Source organism: Phalacrocorax aristotelis, chromosome 13 (genome assembly GCF_949628215.1).
Source record: "Phalacrocorax aristotelis chromosome 13, bGulAri2.1, whole genome shotgun sequence".
Taxonomy (NCBI): domain Eukaryota; kingdom Metazoa; phylum Chordata; class Aves; order Suliformes; family Phalacrocoracidae; genus Phalacrocorax; species Phalacrocorax aristotelis.
Window position 1 is genome coordinate 14,351,509 of NC_134288.1, and position 21,542 is coordinate 14,373,050.

Genomic DNA, 21,542 nt, shown 5'->3' on the forward strand with positions numbered 1-21,542 from the left:
TGGTAGTACTGCAGTTCCACTTTTGGTGGATAAGATGTATAAAGAAAAGATTAGACAGCATCAATTACTATTTTCCTTCCTCATAAACTACCAAATCTAGGCGAGAAAAGAGAAGAAGTTCCAAACCTTTAAGAGTGTGACTTGGCCTTCCTACTTCCCCACTAAGACCAAATAATTTTTAAAAATACAAGACAAATGCAAAAATATTTGTCATCTAAGTCTTGAAAATGAAGCTATTCAGTTCTGCTTCTGCCATCATCAACAGATTTAGCAGACACACAAACTCCTATTCAACACTTCAACATAACCAGTTTCAGAAAAAAAGTCATCATTATACAACATCATTTGGGAAACTGAGGCTGAGAAGCATTATCTGAAATTCCCTATTACCTCAAGACTTCCTAAATAATAAATACTATCCAAACTTACTAATCACAAAGGCACATTCCCCTTATTTGCCAATCTTTGTCGTGGATTTTATAAGTCACATTTCAACAATTTATTTCTATGTAAATATTTCTGCTTGTCAGTTTTTCCCATGACACTTCAAAATTGTCTATCGCCCTTGCCAATTTCCCACTTTCTAAAATCGTGTGTGACAATGACCCTCTCCCTAGAGTCTGTGAGCTGAACCCACAGTGATCACAGAGGCGAAAGATGACTTTAAAAAGTCAGTGAAAGGCCACCGTCTTAGAAGCAAAGAACCCCAGCCTCCAGATAACATGGAAACAACTGGGTTGGGTTTTTTCCCCCTCTTCAACCTGAACTATACATTTACATTAATTCTTCCAACTACATTCCTTACTCCTCCTCTCCTCCCTTTCCAATTTTTAATCCTTTCTGGTTCATAAAAGTTGGCATCTGAACTTCTGCGGTCAAAAAGAGACTGTTTCAGCTCTGCTTTATCAGTGGATGTTCACACAAATGCAGTATGCAACAGCAGAGACCTATGCCTCTACAATAGCCTCAGGAAAAGACAGCTGAAGTGTTGAGGAGGGAGGAAAGGGAAAGAAGGGAAGTCACAGGCTTCTTGATATTACAAGCCAAATTTAAACACTTTCTGCATCACAAGGGGCTCTGCTGTTGGCAGTAATGCAAAGAGTAGAAAATTTGGTTGATACAGAGTCTTAACTACGCTTAAAATGCAGCTCTTCGATGTTAAAGATGAGGCACGCTGGAAGAATGCTGTGGGGAAGCCACACTCCCATTACTTATGACATCGCTGTAGGAAGATGTCAGTTGAGAGCATGGCCAACTGAAGCCATCCTGCAAGAGCTGGAAGCAGGCTAAGCCCTTCCAAAAACTCCATCCAGAAAAATCTGTGCTGTAGACTACGCCTTGCTTCTCCAATATTCTACTCCGCTTACCAATGCTACAGTGCCGTTACTTCCCGCATGCCACCTTCATAACAGGAACAACAACAACAACAAAAAGTATTTCTGTCTCTAACTCAACTACAGATTATAAAAAGAACACTGAAAAAATTTGAAAAGGTCTTTAGTTAACTTGGCTAGAACTTTAACCACCTTCAAGTTCACCTTATCATTCTTAACTATTAAGCATATTAATTACCTGGAACTCTTAATTCTGTACAGTTCCTCAAATAATTAAGTAGCTAAAGCAATCAAGGACTGGAATCCCAGAGGAAATTCTAGTTTTGTAGAACTACACAGATTTCACCTTGTTAAATGCTACAACTCCACGTGAGGCCAGTTCACCTAAGTGCACTTGACAACTGCCCCTTCGTCTGTTTAGGAGCAGAATCCTAAAAACAAAACAAGTAAAAAGATCGCCACACTCACTGAAGGAAGCTAGTGCATTTAGCACTAGATATGCTGTTTAGTTACCAGAAATTAAGAACAGTGAGTAACACTGAAGAAAAACGTTTGATTCCCTTTTTCGTAGCACATTAGACACCTTTTGTAACAGGTGTCCTCTTTCTGCTTCAAATGTCAATTATCAGAGGGCAACCAAATCAAAGGCGAAGAAGTTTTAGACAGGACTTTAAACTGGATTTCTCTTAAACCACGAGTAAGCCACATCAACAGAAATAATTCAGAACTACAGTTATGTACACGGACACCAATATTAAAATACATTTCCTCATCTCCAGCATACTACAGTTTTCACAACCTCTCTGCTATTACTCATCATATCAACTGTGGTGTTCTATTCAAACAAGTTTATGTTCTAGAATGACTGATAAGAACAGTAAAAGAAGTAATGCTTTACTTTTCATACTCTTCAGAAAAAAACCCTCCATGCTATCTCTCTCGTTAGCTGAATCCCCCATCATTTTTCCACAAGGTAAGTGGGGCAAAAAGGGAATGAATCAGGCAAAAGGGACAGCAAGGAAAGCAGGACAATGCAGGGAGCAGTTAGTTGAAGTTTGAAGAAAATACAAGTTACTTAAGGACTAACGTGCAACTTGCAAGAGCTTCAAAACACTGAAAACCAGCCTTCTCCCACATGTAAAGTGTATGTTACGATCTACTGATTATTTGTGGCAACAAAAACCTAAACCTAGATGCACTGTAACTTATTTCTTCTACATTTTATATATACCACTTTCAAATGTGAATTTTATGCACCAGACAGTTCCAATACATACCACTCACAAAAGGACAAGCACAAAGGACTGACTGCAAGACAATATGCCGTGGGGTGGACAACTTATGGCTCCTGAGATGCAGGCAGCTCCCCAGCAATTCAACTTTGGCTCCCGCACTGGTGTATGCTATGTGATTGGCAGCAGGGCTGTGCTGGCACAGGGCTGCTAGGTAATCCAAATCCCTCGCTATGAGAAGGCAGAAGCCAGCAGAGGCTCCTGAGGCCAAATTTGCCATGTTGCCCTAGAATCCAGCTGCACGCTCAGCTCAGCCCGAACCTACAACGCAGGAGTGAGACAGTCGAGGAACACGGTGCTGCTGCAAATCCCAGCATGTGTCCCAGTCCCTCCCCAGCTCTGCAGGCTTTGTGTAACAGACCTCTGGGCTCCCAGCTTCCGCATAAATTTGGGTATGCAGCTTGCAGGGTTCAGAAGGTTATCCACCCATGTAATACACCATTCATTACACAGCAGCAGCATCTCTTTAAGAGCATCTGCATGCTTAGAAAACTTAGAACTGTGTTGGTTAAATGGATTCATACTTACAAAGGTGCCAGGGATCTCCGACTTCCACCTTCATTGATCAACTTTTTACTTAGCACCTAATGCTGAGAGCTGCTACATCAAAGTCAACTTACGCAAATCTTTTAAGTCACACAAGTCTTTTAAGAGGTCTTTAGTAACAAGAGCAGCCAAAATGACAGAGACAACTCAGTAACAGGACACAAGATTGGGCTCTTATGAAAGAGAGTTGTCTTGGATAACGAAAATATTCCCTACAAAGAGGAGCTAAAAACCTGTAGCACTGAATGTAATGTATTATTAATTAGTCTGAACTTTCTTCCGAAAGACTGCGTACCTTACCCTGAACTAACATTTAAGAATTAGGAAGAAATATTGTCCAGGCTCCTTGGCTAAACTTTTAGCTCAGACATTTTTACTACAGAACTACTGAAAGACTAGTAAAAGCTTAATCTTCCCAAAAAGGTAGGATTCACAAAATAGATGACACCACTAGAAGCTAGAGGATGCCAAATCAAAAATATTACGTTTGAACACAAGACAGACAAAACTAATACTATAATCTAAAGAAATTAAACACAGATAATAAGTTCTGAAATTCCAACACCTTCATTCAATTAGGATTAATTTAGCAGGTTTTGGTATACACACACAGAGACGCAAGCATAACCTAACATGCAGAAGAATCTCTTCCTACTCCCTAGCAAGGTCAGATGAAAAGTTAGCAAACACAAATCCTTCTCAGGCAAAATAACAGCTTTCCTTCTTAATCTTAATGCCCTTCCCCTCCCCACAACTATCAAATAATTGAACAGATTTTAACCAAGAAAAGCTTTTAGAAACATTATTTAACACAAACCTCTGGACAAGCAAACACAACACAAGAGAGAAGAAAATCTGACCCACTACCCCCAAAATTCATAGTACAATCTCATTATCCAAGGAAATAGAAACAAAAGCCTTACTTGCTCTAAATAAAGAAAATTGCGTTCATTTTGTACACTAACAGGAGGAGCATTTACAGCAGTATGAATCAATGTGCTACAGCAGAGGTAAATCAGTGTCAGCCATGTTGTGAAAGAAACTGCAGTTAAAAAAAATCCAACCACAAAACTTAAGCCTTAATCAAATCAGCTATACTGAACCTTGATATAAATAATTTTATACTGTTAGCTCTTACTTATTATTGGTCCATGACTTCAAGTTAATGCCTATTAAACTCATCTAAAAATACGCATCCAAATTCTAGAGATTGTGAAGCAGTAGCAAGAAGAAAACAATACCAAGATACAAAACAGCAGCAATGACTACCATGCAGCACACAGACATAAGGTAGGTTGTAAAGTGAAAAAAACAAATGTACTTACTCAGCATTAAATCCATTCACATGCAAGATCCTCATCTGTTTGACTATTGTGCTTTTACCGGATTCACCAGCACCTAGAAAATGAAAGTAAATCAATTTCAGAAGGAAGCATGAGTGATGAAGGGACACGCTAGAATTTTTTCTTCGGGTTAAAATTGAGAAAGTTGGTTTTCTCAGTGCAAGAGTGAAAAGCGAAAGAAAAAGAAGTAATTGCCACTGGAAACTTCAGTTGTAGCTAAAAATAAATGCCCAGCTCAAGTCATGTGTCAGATCTGAATCTTGGATCACTTCACTGTCCATTTTTCCAGTGTCAACGTTAAAAGCAAATTGCAGGGTTTGGAAGGAAAACATTTTATAGAGAACAAGATAGGCAATGTCAAAATCTGCTTGCCTTGTCACTACTATCTGATGGAGAGAAAGACTGACTGAAGCCCATATTAAACTGAAGCATTTTTCTTAGATCCTTAAAATATTTAAGTTTGGCTACAGTTATCATCACCCAGTCAAAAGACTGTAACTTAAATCACAAGAAGTAAAATACATAGGTACTCACATCTGAAAAAGGAAGGCATCCCCTTTAAGCCTCCACCCACAAAGCTACAGAAACCACCTCCTCTAATTTGTGTCTTCTAAGCAACCTCCCACCCTCTCTACATGTTCCAGATCAATCCCATATGCAACGAGACGCAAAGACCACCTTCTACGGCTGCATGCTCCAAATAGTCCCCTCGCAGGTCTCCTCTGATTCCCTTATATACCTGCAGTACAAAAAAACCCCACTCCACTCCAGTTTCCATAAGTAGATGTATGCTATTTCTGCCGTGCTGCACGGATGCCAGTGCACAGGGCAACCCATCTGCCTATAGTACCCGTTTTTCCATGCATGCTAAAAGGACTCGAACAGCAGCGTTCAACTGAGCTCCTCCACGCTGCCAGATCGGTAGCTTTCTATATAAAGCAAACACATTTTCACAAGAGTAGTATCATAACCTGGCAAAATTTAGAAAGACTCCCCTTCGCATATCCTGGCTACTCGTTTATTCCTCTCATTAGCCTATGCCTCAACAACAGAAAACATATGTCTGTGGCAGAATGGGCACAGAGGTACCGTTTGTATTTATAGGATGCCAGGTCTCTGCTAGCACACACTGACAGCACAAGCCTCCATTTTGAGCCTCATGTTCAAAACTGTATTTTAGCAGCTATATTTCAAAGTTCATTTTCTGACAGATGCATTCCCCTCTGCTTTCTCCCTTCCTTTCCTTCTCCCCTCATGAATTCCTAATTGTCCTGATCTTCTCCCCATAAAACCTGCTTGCATGTTTTACCACCTTAATACCAGAGCCTAACTCCTTTCTCCTCGTTCACGCATGTTTTGTAAGCATTTAGAGAGCAGCTTCTATCTGCAACTCTTTATGCAAGCACCGTTCCTCCCCTGAACTACTATTTTATAACATACACACTCTGTCTCTTCAGGCATACTGCATCATGCAACAGAGGCAGGCAGCAACACTAATCAAGAATGAGTAACTCTGGTTAAGAGAGAGACTAGGTCCACCTCACAACTGAATTATTCACAATAGCAGTACATGCCGTAGTCCTATTTCCATTCAGAATAACTAGTAACAAAATTTCAGCTGTAACTCTAAATCACATCTCCTATTTATAAGCATCGGGAGCCAAAATCTTTACATCACTTAGGCCAAGAACGGGGAGGAGACAGTTATTGGTTTTGCTATCAACACATAGAGTTCAGTATTGACATATCTGGGTTCTCTGGATCAAATACACCACCAGTGAACCAAAATGAAGTATTACATCTAAATTTCTGAATAAGTCTATATCTATATTTGGCTACTCATTTCGGCCCTATTCCTACCAATAATTATGCACACATTTAACTTCACCACCAAGGAGAGTTCCATTAATTTCAGTGAGCCTGCCGTGGCAGAAGGGACAAGTACGTGCACAGCGGTGGGGCCTACAAAGAGTAGCATAAACCCCTGAGCGTATTTAGCAGCTCTCTGTTGTTATTTGAATATGATGTGAAAATATTAGGAATCTTCCCAAAGCACTTTTTTTTTTTTAATTTCACGTGTCTTATAAAGTAAACGTTACATAATAATAGGGACATGAGCTTTTTTATTTTTTAACAGTCAGTTGTGTTATACTGTCCACAATTCATGACTGTTAGAAACTGCAACAGCTGAACTATCGCTTTAAAACACGCACACAGATGACCTTACAGCCATTCCTAAACACCTGCAAATTTTTATTTACAGGTATGTACACCATTTGTCAGGCACCAAAATTGAAGAAAGCAGAAAGAAAATGCAGGCGAACCCATCGTGTTTCTGTTTGCTGAAATTCTGCCTCTGATGAAAGTAACCCATCTGATGACAAATGGTTTCTATGGATCTATGTAACATTCAGACTGAAACCTGGAAGGCCAAGACATTCCACAAGAGCTGAAGTCCAAATTATCCTGGTAGAAGGTTTCTGCTGGAGCCCTGGCAAGCTCCTCAGTGTTGCAGGTGCTGCTGTAGTCCCAACCACTCTCCATTTATGTTAAGCCTCTTTCTTCAACTTAGTTTTTGAAAGATTTTACTGGTAAGGGTACAATTCCAAATTCACAACCTTCAAAAATTCCGCCCACCCCCAATTACAGTTGTTTCACACCAGAACTGAGTCGGCTCACCGAGGCCTAGCCTCTGCTCCGCGCTAAAAACCCTGCATAACACGCACAAGCAGTCCCTCGGCGTGAGCAACAACCGAGACCTCAGAACCGTGCCTTATTTTAAAACACTACTTTCAAATAATTTGAAATAACGAGTCTGACAAACATTTTCTCGTTCTCTCCCATAACGACTTTTGGACCATCCCCTTCCTTGAAGCCACGACCTGCATTTCTAAAGGTATCTCCTGAAAAACATGATACACATAGGTAACCGAAATGAACCGCTGAAATAATACCTGAAACCGAGCTACGAACGCTCCCCTCCCTCCCAACGCGCGGTACCTTCGCTAATGGTGCGAGAGAAGGAGCCCGAGGAGCTGCCGAGGGACGCAGGGCGAGCCCAAAACCCGCGGGCCGCCCGCTCCCCGCCCGGCCCTGGCGCGGGGCTCCCTCATCCCCAACGCCGCCGCCGCGCTTCCCTCCGGGACCGACATCCTCCCTCCGTTTCCCCCAAACGATTCCCCGACTTCCTCCCTTCCTCTTCCTCCTCCTCTCGCCGGCCTGCCCGCACGTTCCTCGGGCAGCCCTGCCTCAGCCCCCGGCAAGGGGAGCACACCGGGGCCGGCGGAGCCCCGGCCCCCTCCCGCGGCCGGCCCCCGGCTCCCGCCAGGCCGCGGTGACCGGCCTCGCTCGCCGCTCGGCTCGCCCGGGGCAGGCCCGCGGCCCCTGTCAGCGCCCTGCCCTGTTTATCTCCCAGGTTCCCCCTCGGGCCCGCGGCTCCCGCGCCCCTCGCCGGCGGCCGGCCCGGCATCCCCGGCCACCACCTCACGCTCGGCCCCGAGGCCCCACTCCCCGCCTCGGCCTGCCTCCCCTTTCTGCCCCGGCGGCGGGGCGCTGCCTCCCGCGGGCGGCGGGCGGCCCCGAGCCGCAGCCCCCCGTACCTGCGGGGCCTGCCCCGGGCCCCCCGACTTGGTGCCCGACGCCTCCTTGTCGCCGCCGCCGCCAGGCCGAGGAAGCCCGGCGGGCTCCTCCGCACCGCACCGTTCCCCTCCGCGCCCCCGGGCCCACCGCCCCGGCCATTAGCGGATCCCGGCGGCGCGGCGGGCTTGCCCGCCGCCCCCCGGCCCCGCCGAACGGGTGGGGCCCTGCGGCTCCGCTTCAACACCACCCCCCCACCCCCCCCCCAAAACCCCCGGGCCCCACCTCTCCCTCGGGCCTCCCCGTGCCCGGGCAGGGGGCCGGTACACGGCCCCGCCGCCCTCCCCGCTGCCCTCCCCCCGGCGGGGAGGAGACGGTCGCCAGCCCCCGGCCCGCTGCCCCGGCGCCGCGCTGCCCGCGGCCCCCTTACCCAGCAGGAGGAGCCGGTGCGTGGCCCTATAGACCTGCTTGTCCTTCTGCAGCTGCTTTTCGATCTTCTTGTTGGCCTCCCGCTGCGCCTTCTCCTCGTTGCGCTGATCCTCCGTCTTGCTGTTCCCTAAACAGCCCATCTTGGGGAGGGGGAAGCAGGGGACGCGGGGCGAGGGGACTGGAGGCGGCCGGGGCTGCCGGGGGGAGGGAGGGAGGGAGGGAGGGAGGCACTCTCCCGGGCTCCCTTCTTCTTCCTCCTCCTCCTCCTCCTCCCCCCCTACTCGCTGCTGTGGCGGCCGCTGCCCAGAGCCAGAGACATGGAGCGAGCCGAGCGCGGAGCCAGCCAAGGGGGGGCCGATGGCGATGACTTTGCTGCCGCTCCGCCGGGCCTCCTCCCCGGCAGCTGCAGCTGCCTCTCCGCCCCCGCCCCCCCGCGCAGCCCCGCGCCGATCCCCTCAGCGCACCTTTCCCCGCAGGGGGGTGGCGGCAGGGCCCGATGCGGAGCGATCCGCGGGGATCTCCGCGCCCCCGGCCGGGCCGACGGCTCCTCTAGAGGGAACAGAAATGCCCCCCCCCGCGCCGCACGCACAGGAACAAATCCAGCTTCAGTGCCACCCCCAAAAAAAAAAAAAAAATTAATCCTCTTTAGATCCAAAGGCACGGGCTCCAGGCGCGGAAACCTCCCCAAATCCTCGGCGGGGAGGATCGGGAAACGTCTCTTCCTCGCCTCTCCCCCCGCGCCGAGGGGTCAGGCCAGCCCCGGCTCTCGGCGGAGGTCGGGTCCCCGTCCCTCGCCGGGCGCCGCAGCTCCTCGCCCTCCGGCCGCCGCGGGTCCTTCCTCCCTCACCGGGGCGGGGTGTACAATCCAAGCCCCCCCTTATTTTTTTCCTCTTTTTTTTTTTTTTTTTTTCCTCTCTTTGCTGCTGCTTTTTCACATTAGGTTTCCAGGCGGCTGAATCCTCTCGGCTTCTCCAGCGAACGGGGGGGGGTGGGGGAGAAAAAAAAAAAAAAGGCAGCCCGTTTGGTCTCTACCCCCAAGCAAAACGTGTCCCTCACGGGAGGATTTTTCCCCGTCTTATTTTTCCTGCTCTCTCCCGCATGTTTTTTCTTCCCCCCCCTCTTTTTTTTTTTTCCTCCTCCTTCCCCCTATTGAGCCGCACCGAGGCGGCGGAGCGGTGGGGTGGGGCAAGCGAGGCCCACACTGAACCCTGGGAGCGGGGCCGCTCACATGACGGCCCGCGTCAGCCCGCGCCGCCGCCGGCGCCCTCTTCGAACCGGCCCCGCCGCTCCCGCCCCGCGGTGGCGCAGCCGCCCCGGCCCCGCCGCTCCCGCACCCGGCCCGGCCCCGCTCCCGCCCCGCCGCTCCCGCACCCGGTCCGGCCCCGCCGCTCCCGCACCTGGTCCGGCCCCGCTCCCGCCCCGCGGTGGCGCAGCTACCCTGGCCTCGCCGCTCCCGCACCCGGCCCGGCCCCGCTCCCGGAGCCCCCGGGGATAACCTGGGAGTCCTCGGCGGTGCTGGAACTAACGGCATCGCAGCCACTCGAACGAGTGGGCTACCGCGCTGGCTCTGAGGGCGAGTGGTCTTTAGGAAGGGTTTTTCGGGATGAAAGCGGGCGAGAAAATATTTGCCGGAGTTGGGGGTTAAATGCATAGTATTCTAAATAAGTTGTAACAGTCGCACCCTGGGGCGCTTTATACTACACTTGAAAAATAATTATTGCAGAAGTTACTGTACCAAAGACTTACGTATATACGTATACATTTTCTCAACTGATGAACTTTGAATATCCGCCTAGTGACCTACAGAACAATCCTGCAGACTCTGATGCACATGAATCAATTTTTCCCACTGTGGGTATTTCTGGGCAAATACATTTCCCGAGCACTGGGCAGCTACCCCGCACACAACACGGCCGGCGGGGCGCTGGGTTCAGGTGAGCCCTCCCCAGGGCTGCAGCCAGGGCCCCGGGTGGGACAGAGGGAAAGAAGCTACCAAATGATGCTGGGTGGATCGGAGGAGCACAACTTGATGAATTCAATTGCTTCTACGTATGGGCTTACCAGCTATCTAGCTCCATTTTATTTTCTAAGGTATTTTTTTGAAACTTCATTATACAAATGACACAGTATTTTTTGTGCACAAGCTTATCAGCTGCGTCTGTAAAACAGAGATTGGCGCTTTGCTCTTTGTAAAACCTGGTTCCCTAAAATACACGGGTATTTTTTCTCTACCTTCCCGAGATTAGTGAAATTCCCTTTGTTTTACATGAATTATTTATCCTCACCTGCAAAATTCAGTATCTACAATGCTATTCCCATGAACACACCTTCTTACGTCACCCAGTTACTATATTTAGAACCACCTACAGTAAAATAATTATGTGAGTAGAGCAAACAACTGGAAGGTCACAGTGTCATCAGCCACATCCATTTAGCTGCCCTTGCTGAAAGAGGGGTGGACCTTGGGAGCAACAGGGAACAATGCCACCAAATCCTGGTCTTTGAGGAGTTTTTGGCACTCTCAGTCTATTTTTAAATGGCACAGCTTTGGGGTATGCAGCGCCTAAGAGCTTTGGAGTCAGTGGAGAGACCCTTACAGGTGGTGTTTTAGGCCAAGGCAGTTTTAACATGCCTTAGAGAGTCTTGGCTCAGCAATGCCCAGATTCAGCTGAAGCAAAGATTATTCCTTGTGTCCTTTATAGGTCTTTTATTTATTTGTAGCATTTCCATGAAATACACATTATTCAAATACATTTTAACTGTGGTGTATACATGGTATAAAGGGCTCAATAAAACAGAATTCAGACCAAAAATTATAAAACCTCATAGCTTTTCACGGTCGCAGGTGTGAAGAGAATGCAGAAATGCCAGTATCTGCCACCTCACACAGCAGGGAATACCTGCCCCAGCCTCCAGGCTTTGCTTCCCTCCACGTCCCCAGCTGGATGGGAAGGGAGCCTGTCTCAGGCTCCAAACACGAAGGAATACGCCAACAAGATAAAAATTATTGCTGGAGACGTACAAAAGGCTAAAATCTTGGTGAACCGTGAGCAGTGTTAGCGTAGGGACAGGGGAGCAGTAAATATGCCAAAGCATCTGCTGACAAGAAGTTGTTGCTGTGTAAATGCCGTTGTCCAGCAGCGCACACCCATCCCTGTCCCAAAAGCAAATCGGGACGGGCTCTGCGAGCTTGAACTCTAAGAGCCGCCAGCCACCGCGCTGGGGCACAGGAATTGCTGCCCTCCTGGAATATCCACCCGGTGCCTCAGCCTTTTTAGGTTGAACAAAGCATGGGGTAGTTGAAAAGACAAAACACGCTCAGCTAATGCACAAAACTCCCAGTTGCTTACAGCAGAATTAACAATTAGCTCTTTGTATTACAAGTGTTATTAAAGTGTGAAAAAAAAGCTATAGAAAACAAAAAGGAAACTCCCAAATTGTTAAACCTTTCAGCACGTACAGACTTTTTGGTCTTTCTGAAATACGACAGGACACAAGGCTTAAGGCACCAACTGTACTTCACAAACCCACCGAATTGCCGTGATTTTTTTCTAGCGCTGTCCTGATTGGAAGAGCGAGCATACCAACACATTAGCCATTCTCGTTCTTTTTTATTTGTTTAAATAACATAATGCTGCTGATGTGTCTTTAGAGTGAATTGTGTTTCATATTGCAACTAATCGCATTAGCTTCCAGCTTGTAAAATCCCATGAACTTCAGTTTCATGGGACTCCTGCCACCAGAAGGGTAAGTGCAGGCAAAATCTGACCCCCAACTCACCATAAAATTAAAGCTCCCTTCTGAAGAACCTGCAGCCTTAGAAACAAATAAATGCAAAGATAAGATAACTATATGTATGGGCATAGTGACTCTGTGATAAAAGTCTAACTATTTGAGGCTTGAAAATACTCAAAATAAGGTGTTAAAGGACTCTGCTGCAGGTTAAGCAGAACCATTTTCCAAAAATGCAAGGTACCACAAACGTGAAAGTGGCTGTAAGAGATGTTAGAAGACTTATGTCTCTCAACTCAATCCTGCCCTGTTTAAATTAATGGGAGAGAAGAGTTTACACACAGAAGATTGTGAGCATTGCACACTTAGAGATGAAATTCAAATTCACTGATATTCCTTCTGTGTCTGAATGTAACAGCCAACAGCGTCAGATTCTGCTGCATTTTTTTCTTTCAGTCTAAAGTAAGTGCAAAGACTCTGAGAAACCAACATGCATCTTGGCTTAAGGATTTCAGAAAAAGAGCAGGGGGTCTGGCAGCGTGAAACAATATTCTGCTGTTTCACAAGGAGAGGCAGCAAGATAATTCAAAGTGAATAATATGTCAATGGAATACTTGTGGGGGATGTGTAGAGGAGAGTTTCACGTATCTGTAATCCATTTCAGTCCACTTGATAACTTTAGTTAATGGCTTGTCAGTCCCACTGGCCTAACTTCTATTACATTCTAATGAAAATCATCAGATCTCTTAATTTTTTTGGAAAGAGGAATTTCATTGCAATTCTTTTCTCCATTTTCCCTCCACAGCTTTTGCCCCCAAAACTACTGCTTGGTGTCTATGACTGAGGGAAGATTTGTAACGATAGCTCGATCCTGTAAATAAGCATGTACTCTACTCAGTCGAGCAGTCCTACTGAAGTGCATCATTTATGCAGACTTTACTCTTCCCAGCTAGGACAACTATATTAGCCTGATTTACAAATGGTTAAAAAGATTTAGATATAAAGTAGGAGAGTATCGATAACAGTGCAAGTGAGAGAGAACTTGTTGAAAAGCACATGTCTCTTAAGCTTCCCCCACCTTATACACATAAATTTCCCTCCTTTTAAGATTTACATATATACCTGTTGATAGAATCACTCAAAAGGACCTCAAGAAAAATAGTATCTTTTTTCTATTTTAATATGTATATGAGACAGACAATTGCATATATTTTAATGCATTTTCCTTGTGGTAGTCTCCCTTACTGTGCATGAAGATATTCATACCTGCATAGGTAAGAGACAAGGAAATACTGTTGTAAAATTCACCAACATTGGCTGGACGACATAAAAGCAAGATCTGTTTTTGGAGTTACTATTTTCTTAAGAGTATATCTTGAGCCTGTTGAAAAAATGCTTCTGAGACACATACTTCATGACATCCCATTCTTTTCTGTTTCTAACTGAATGGATAAAACTTGCTGCTTACAATTCTGATGTTGCATCAGTTTCACTCTCAGTCGGTCAGAGCTAGGCTCTGAATTCACTCAAGTTACTCTTTTTTTTCCACAGGTGATTCCGAGACTCACACTAGTATGTCCATCTTATGCCACAGATGCCTTCCAAACCCTCCAAGTGACAAACACCCTTATTTCCTATTGCAAACAATTCACATTTCTTAGTAAGTTGAAGGTACCGAGTACTTTGGATGCCCCAGCCTCCAGGAAAAAGAAACGGTTCATTAGTTTTCAGATGGGACAGGGTACAGTTCCTCACGGGCTCACGCTGTCCACAGTGAACATGACCTCGTAAACTTTTGGCTGTGAACCGTGGGGGTGGAGTTGTGACCAAACCAATGTGCTCATTTGGAAGGGAAGATACAGATGACATCACACTTGAGCATCCCTTAGCAACCGGACTGAAATGGCACTGCAGCTTTTGAGGAGGTTGTCAGCCTTCCTTGCCACTGGAATAGCCTGTATTTTGGTTCCTACCATGGCTGAGGAGACACAGCAGAGAAGACAAAATTTGTAGCTCAGAAAGTAAAAGTGATAGCGGCGATCTAACTGTATCATTTCCTTTGTTTCTGTTTATAGGAAATAGACTATTTTCAGCCAGTCTTTTTCATGGAAGGATACAGAGCTCAGTTAATCTGGGGAACACATGAAACAAATGGTTCTTACAGCAACACCTTTCTCTCTGATTTATTTCAGACTCTTTCCACTTGAAAAACTAGACTGTAAACTTTGTAACATTCCTGTCTCTGATATCAGGATGAACTGAAAGAGAGCTCGGCTTGCATGTGTGGGAAAAAAAGACCCAACAGAAAAATACTCTGATTTAAAGCTGTCAAGGAGTGGATCAGTGAACAATGAACTATGGGTCATTTCACTACAAACCTGAAAATGCAGTTAGAGCCATGCATCTCAGTTGTGTCCTCTCCCTATTCCCCACATCTGTGAGACAGTTCCACCCCTAAAAGTTTTGGTCAGAGCTGCTAATCATGTCAGGGCGAACTCTCAAGGGGAAGAGAGTTTAATCTTTTCTTTCACTGAGAATCTGCAACCCTGTAATACCCCCACAGCTGAATATATGCTACCGTAGGATAATGTCTATACACTGCTTTCTTTTAATAATAAAATCTATGCATTCTTCTCCACTCTGTGATTCACTTGAAATTTATTATCTTTGCAAGAAATTAAGATTTTAGAGGTGCTTCCCCCCCTCTAAAGATTTCAAGGGTTTTGAAGTACTGGCAAAAAATAAACAATGAATGAATTTATATTAGAAAGGTGCAGAAGAAGTTCCCCCTGTGCATAGCACCTTTGAGGATTAAAATCTTATGCAGAAATAAGAAGTAGCTGTGAATTTTTGTTAAGGAGCCTACACTACCCAACACTTCATTCTGCCGTCCTCCAAATTCCCAGTGCCGTGGCTGAGCAGTTCAGACTTCCCTCTTTTAAAAGCAGCGATTGCCCCCGGGACAGATTGATTCTTTCAGGTAAAGGACATTTTTTAATAGCACACACTATATTTTTGTGTATTGACACCTCTCTGGTATGAAGTCTGTTAAAAGTTTTAGCTTCAGAAATACAGAACTGTGGGCCTTCATCCTGGGCCACAGAAGGGATTGGTAGTTGAGTATCAAACCTATCAATCTCAATTTATTTAATCCCCAGTGAACTTAGTCTTTTAGTTAGTTATATATAAGGATCAATTAAGGTTCTGATTAGGCTTAAATCAGTGGTTTTTTAACCTGTTTTGAACATGAAAAAGGCTCCCATGGCCTCTTGCAATGACTCGGGTCTGCTGCTCACGCTTTCCTTAGATGGAGGCATCCTCCACAAGCTATCGTCCTGCAGAATCCTTTGGACTCTTGGAAGAACAAAACTTGGTGATAAAAAGGGAGACGGTTTCAAAGTCTCCAAATTACCCTTTGACCTGCTGAACAAGGAACCCTTGAGTAATCTCAAGCCCGTTTAAAGGAGAAACAAATAAATTAAAGCCAAACAATAATCTAAAAAGGAAAACCAAAGCAAACAGATTGGAATTGAGCAAGAATCCAATGTGGGCGTTTTTTTCAGCTGTTTCCTTTGTGGTGGCCAGAACAAAAATTACTTTAAAAACATTAAATGGTAAACAAGGTAGGAAATTAAGCCATTATATATCAAACCCAGGGAGGGCAAAGCAGGGTCATCAAGTAAAACGACAAGTTTGTCTGTCATATGGGAAAGAGTGAGCCTGTCCGGATGCAGTGAAACAAGCATCGTCAGGAAGAAATTAATGCACCACCAATGTATTCAATAAAGAACAAACACAAAATACTTAAGTACAGATACTCCAAAACAAACAGAATGAAAAGGAGATACTTCCCTCTCTGGCAAAGAAGGAGAATTTTTTCCATATAGAAAGTCTAAACTAGAGAGGGATTTTTGTTGTTTTTTTTTTTAAATAAAAACAAGCCCAAATTCTACTAATAGAATTAACCAAGAAAGACCTTCCTTAAAACCAAAGAAAAAGAAAAACCCTTTGCCTCCCTCCCTTTGGTTCGAGGCTTTTCCTCAGAAACATTAAAAGAGACTTTTGAGAACTCATGGAATTATGGAAATAACACACTGAGTAAGAGCTTTTCACCTAGTAGCTTCTCGTATTTTCTTGCAAGTTTTTTTCCTGATACTCCTTCTGACTACTCATGCATTTTGCACTGCACTTTATTAACAAAAAAACCCTCTTATGTAACAGAAGAAGCAGCACATCCTAGCTCTCTGCATAACACACATGGAATGCCGATTACAACAACAAAAAAAAATTGGAACAAGTCTTTTCTCAGATTTAGTTTCAGTATTCATTCACTGCAAGCCTACCTCCAACTGCAAACTTTTTTAGAAAGAACTATTCTGCTTTAATCCTTGTTACGCTTGGGTCACAAAACCCACGGAGGCAGTAGCAGCAGAGGCTGTGTTTTCTAAATACCAGGTTATAGTTAGCTCCTGCAAAGAAGCACGAAACTCCCAAGCCTTTCTCCTGCTGAGGGGGTCAGCAGAGGAGGAGAGGCTCCCAGCTTCACCTCCCCAGCACACAAGGCAGCCAAGCAGCCCGGCACCAGCCGCGGTTCCCGCTGGAGCAGGGTGGGAACTGGGGCTGAGCGTAGCTTAGGCGTAGCCTGACCCAGCCTGCTCTCCAGCAGCACGGTGAGCTATCCCTCCGCACTAATATTATTTCTTACTGACACTGCATTCTCATTTTATGGCGCATAACAGGAAGGGGAATAAGAGGATTGTTAAAATAGTTCTTGCTAAGTTGTCACACAGGTTTTAATGTGCTGTAAACATTCCTCTCCTTTTACATTTTTTAAAATAGAATGATGTTCAGGCTTTCACGGTCAAAATAACTTTACATTTTAGTGCTAGCAAACCACAATACTCGCAATACCAGAAGCCATTATTAGAGACGATCTGCAAGGAAAACAGAACTGTGATTTTGCTCCTCTGTCTCTGCATTGCTAAAGGCCTGAAAGTGTTCCCTTTCAGACAGGGTATTTTCTCCCATCTTTTTCTTTAGATGGAAAAACGTTAAGCCTAGATCCTAAAATTACATACAGACACAATTACAGAATAGGGGTCTTTTATACCCTACTTTTCCCAGAAGAATCCATCCATCTGGCAAACTAACAGCATCATTACTTCTTAAGTGCCTTGATTTTAAATTAGAGTGCCCTGCACACTTCAGGACAAATGCAGAATTTAGACACTTTCTCAGTGTTCCAAATAAGTCTTTCTGGTAGGATTTGGGGTTTTTTTGTGTGTCTTAGATTTTAGAAATGTATATAAAACAATCGATTATCTCCAAGTCTTTAAGTGTGCAATCAAATGTTTCCCTTGTTGCTCTATCTCAAAGCCAGGAAAGACATCCATTGCCAGGGCTGTGGGAACCAGGCAGGAGCTGGGGTCCAGGTTGGGTCAGAACCTGTGGTCCAGCACTGGGATTTTGCCTCTGCCACATTAAAAACAGCAGAGGTGAAGGATTATCCCCTCCTAAGGACCCAGCCCAGGGGGATGCTCGGGCCTGTTTGAACACTCATGAAATGTCAATGGAGAAGAGATGAATGTGGGGATCAAACAGGGGAACAGGATCCAGGAGACCTGATCTACTGCAGATGGTTTGATCCAGCACAGCCACCGATCCGTGCCTGACCTTGGACAAGCCACTTCCCCTTTTTGTGCCTCTTTTTCCAACTATCTTTTATCTGCGTCTCTCGTATAGGTTGTAAGCTGTTTACTTCCGACATGTCTGCACAGTATCGAGAACCAAGGGGCCCTGATCTCACTGGTGACCTTTAAGCCTTTCTGCTACACATTTCATCATAAAATAATTATTCAAAAAGGAAGCAATTTTTTTCAGCAGTCTGTCTTCCTTTTCTTAACACGTCTTGAACTCAGACATTCTCAGCAACATTAGATGAAAAAATAGGCTCTGTTCAAAATCTTAACACTGTTTTCCTTAAATGAAAACACTGAGAAAGCTGCTAGTATTCTGTTGAGTCCTCCCACAGGCTCTCCAGCAAAACCAGGGAAAGCTAGAATCAGCGTGCTTGCTACATTCAAAGTACCAGACAAAGATACTTTTTATTTTGAAAATGGAAAAAAAAAAATCCCTGCACACTTCTCAATCTCTCTTTGTACACCATAAAGCACCAAACAAGGCAGAAACCCGGTGCTGTGTTCTTTTGCAGGTCACCTCCAGGTTTGCTTTATGCTCTCTGGTGTTACAATAACGAATTTGTTTTTCCATTGCTCTGTGCTCGCTCTCTTGTCTAAGAGTGACCTATTCGCTTCTGAAGCAATCGGCTTTTTACAGCTTAGTCTACGCTATGTAAACAGAGAGCAAGCAGCGCGGCCGAGCCCCCGGTCCAAGGAGCCGAGGAGCACACTCCACCCCGGGACCTGAACCAGCCTCGGAGGCTGCTTCCCGCTCTCCGGGCGCCAGCCCCGAGCGACTGAGCTCCCCACAAGCCCGGCGTGAACGAAGACTGCAACGCTGCACGTGGAGAGCCCCCCTTCCCCTTGCTCTGTGGGATCATAGCTGTGTCGGCAAAGGGCTTTGATGGAAAGCCACCTTGCCTGCAGGATGGCCAAGGATCCAGGGATGCTGCAAGGGGAGGGGATCCAACGGCTTTTACACCCCTGCCACCACCGCTGCCTCCTTCAAGCTGCGGCTCCTCTGCCAGCCCGTAAACAAGAGTAGTGGCCGGTAACCTGCCCTGCCCTCAGCCAGCAGCCCTGGGGTGATGGCACAGGGACGCCCGTTCCCCCCACCTGCCCCGTGCCGTGGGGCGCTTGGAGGATGCCGAGTCCCTCCTGGCACCGGCAACCCCAGGCTGAAGGCAGGGCCCTCCTGCACAGCTGCATTTCACACTCTATATATAAAATACACAGACGTACATTTATTCTGAAAAATTCTTTCTATGAATTGGTGTTACTGAGGGATATATATACTAACTCCATACATGTGAGAGTTAAGGAAGATTTGTCCAAGGAACTACTTCCAGAGGAAGTGCTGGGCAGCCACATTATTTGTTTTGTTTAAAACGATTTCAGGCTTGATAATGTCTCTTTATCAAAACTACACATGTGCTGAGCATGCACAGTGCTGTGTGTTGTGAGGCATATAGGAAGGGGTGGATTTAATTTATTTCTTTATTATGAATATTGTGGTGCTGTAAGGAGAATCCTGGTCGACAGTGTGAAATAAAGCCAAACTTTCAGAAGACATTTTGGGGCCTGAAGTTCCTGTGCTGCCTTTTCAAATTCAGTCTTAAATTCTGTATTCCCAGTCCTCTGTTCTGTCTGGACCATCAAATGAATGGATATGTGTATTATTACAGAGCTGAGCAAGTACCTCATAACATTTGCCATTAATATTAATTTGAAAGAAAAATGGAGTTTAAGCTTCCTGGTTTTGCTTTCCTTGAGTGAGGAAACTAGTGACGGAGTTAATAAATTCAGAGTTCTGGCAGGCAAAAGGGACCAAGGCAATTGTGACACACCAAAAATAGTTCTCCATCAAAACGGTAACGCCGTTTTATTTTGTGAACACCATCTTGGCTGTAAGGTTTATTTACATTTATTTGGTGTCACTCCCTCCACAGTGGATCAAAGCGTTCCTGTTGCTGGAGAGACTCTGTGCCCAGCTGAACAACGATGGCCACAAAGCAGAAACAGAGCCACTATGATCTACCAGCACAGACCATCGGCCAACTTTCAGCCTAGAAATAAGAAGAATTAATTCTTCTCCACCCTAAAGGCTGGTTTGGAGAGAAGAATGGGGGTTAGAAAGAAGGGACTTCAGACTCTCTATGGAAAGGGACTGCATCAGCCCACGCTGGCCAAGCTAACCAGAGGGAAGGCATGAAGAGCTGATGGGCATAGGGAGATTGACCCAATCTAAGACACACGAGCTATAAGATCAAACTGCAGCAAAGACTTGCAAGAAAGCTATCTTTCAGCGATCTGTATATACTTAGTACTGTTTAAGAGTAAAGTTAAAAAGGCTAAGAAATTCCTTGCCTAAGGATGAATAAAGAAATTCCCATTACCGGAGAGTTGAAACTGAGATTACATTATGAAATTAAGAACGTGAAGATCTGAAGCACTGCTTTCACTGGCTAAGAAAATGGACTGCAGCACCTCACTGCCCCAAAGGGTGTCCTACAGGAGGTCTCTTTATAGAAGCATCAGTGGGAAACCTGTAAGCAGGAGCAAACAACTCAGGTGAGAGGTAGTAGCAGCACATAGACTCACTGGCTAGATCCAAACACTCCGAACTGGTCTGCATGCAGAGAAGAAGATGGGGCAAGACATGACAGTAATAATCTACCATGACTTGAGACCTCCTGCCCTAGTAACAATTATGTAATTGTTACCATCTCTTAATACCTGAGTAAGAAACCTTTTTATTGCATCAAGTTCTCATGTCTAGACAGATACACATCGTGAATGAATCACTACTGACTAGCTTTGAAGACCCGAGCTGAAGAGCACTCCATGGTTTAAGCCACTATCTGGACACATCAACAGTTATGGAACAATTTTCTGGAGACAGTTCTTTGAGCACATTACCCTAGGGTATATTGGCTGTGAGAAACTCTGGTTTTCCAGCAGTATCCTTAAAGGACTATGAAGGAAAGCAATATAGGCTTAGCAAAGGAACCTCTTAATCATAAAGACTTAAGTCTTAAAAAAACCCCTCCACCCCCGAAAAAAATCAATGAAAAACTAACAAAAACACATAAGGAACAAATACATGGAAAAAAACAAACAGGCCTGAATTCAGCTCTTGGCCTGATTATGCCATTTCTAGCAGCAATGAGTCTGCCTCTGCTCTCTCTAGAAAGTTTTGCTTCTTTGTGAGGGCACGTCTCTTCCCTAACTAATTTGAACTCCTCTTCTGCCCATTTGCTTTGGTTTCAAAGGTTCTTTGTTTTGTTCCTTTCCCAAACTGCTAATCAGCTTCTCTGCAAAATGGTCACTGTCTTATGAAATTCTGTTCCTCAGCTATTCTGAATGATTCCCAGCTTTCTCATTTGTCCTTTTGGAGGCGTTCCTCTCCTTGGTGAGGACATTGGGCATCTCCAACACAGGCCTATATTTTAATTCAGCACAGACATTACAGCACAGGGCGAAGGATTCGGTGAAGGTTAAGGTGTTCTCAAAACCGCAGTTTGACTCACATATGCCCCCAAACAATCATACATTAGCAATTATAATGATCTTTAATTAAAAAAAGAAATATGTTGCTGTTCTTACAGATAA

General features: G+C 45.3%; 1 protein-coding gene across 5 annotated transcripts in view; it reads right to left on the reverse strand.

The window, feature by feature from the left end:
• GNAS (GNAS complex locus) overlaps window positions 1–21,542 on the reverse strand; it is a 157,228-nt gene that overhangs the window by 89,202 nt on the left and 46,484 nt on the right. Inside the window, exons 1-2 of one of the 5 annotated variants that reach the window (XM_075108764.1) lie at window positions 8,522–9,227; window positions 4,498–4,570 (exon numbers count right to left, since the gene is read on the reverse strand). In XM_075108764.1, the coding sequence (XP_074964865.1) occupies window positions 4,498–4,570; window positions 8,522–8,660 (212 nt within the window). In that variant the 5' untranslated portion in view covers window positions 8,661–9,227. Of the gene's footprint in view, window positions 1–4,497; window positions 4,571–7,515; window positions 7,684–8,114; window positions 8,287–8,376; window positions 8,459–8,521; window positions 9,228–21,542 lie in introns of those variants that run through there. The other 4 variants (XM_075108767.1, XM_075108765.1, XM_075108766.1 and 1 more) reach the window with 4 other exon arrangements.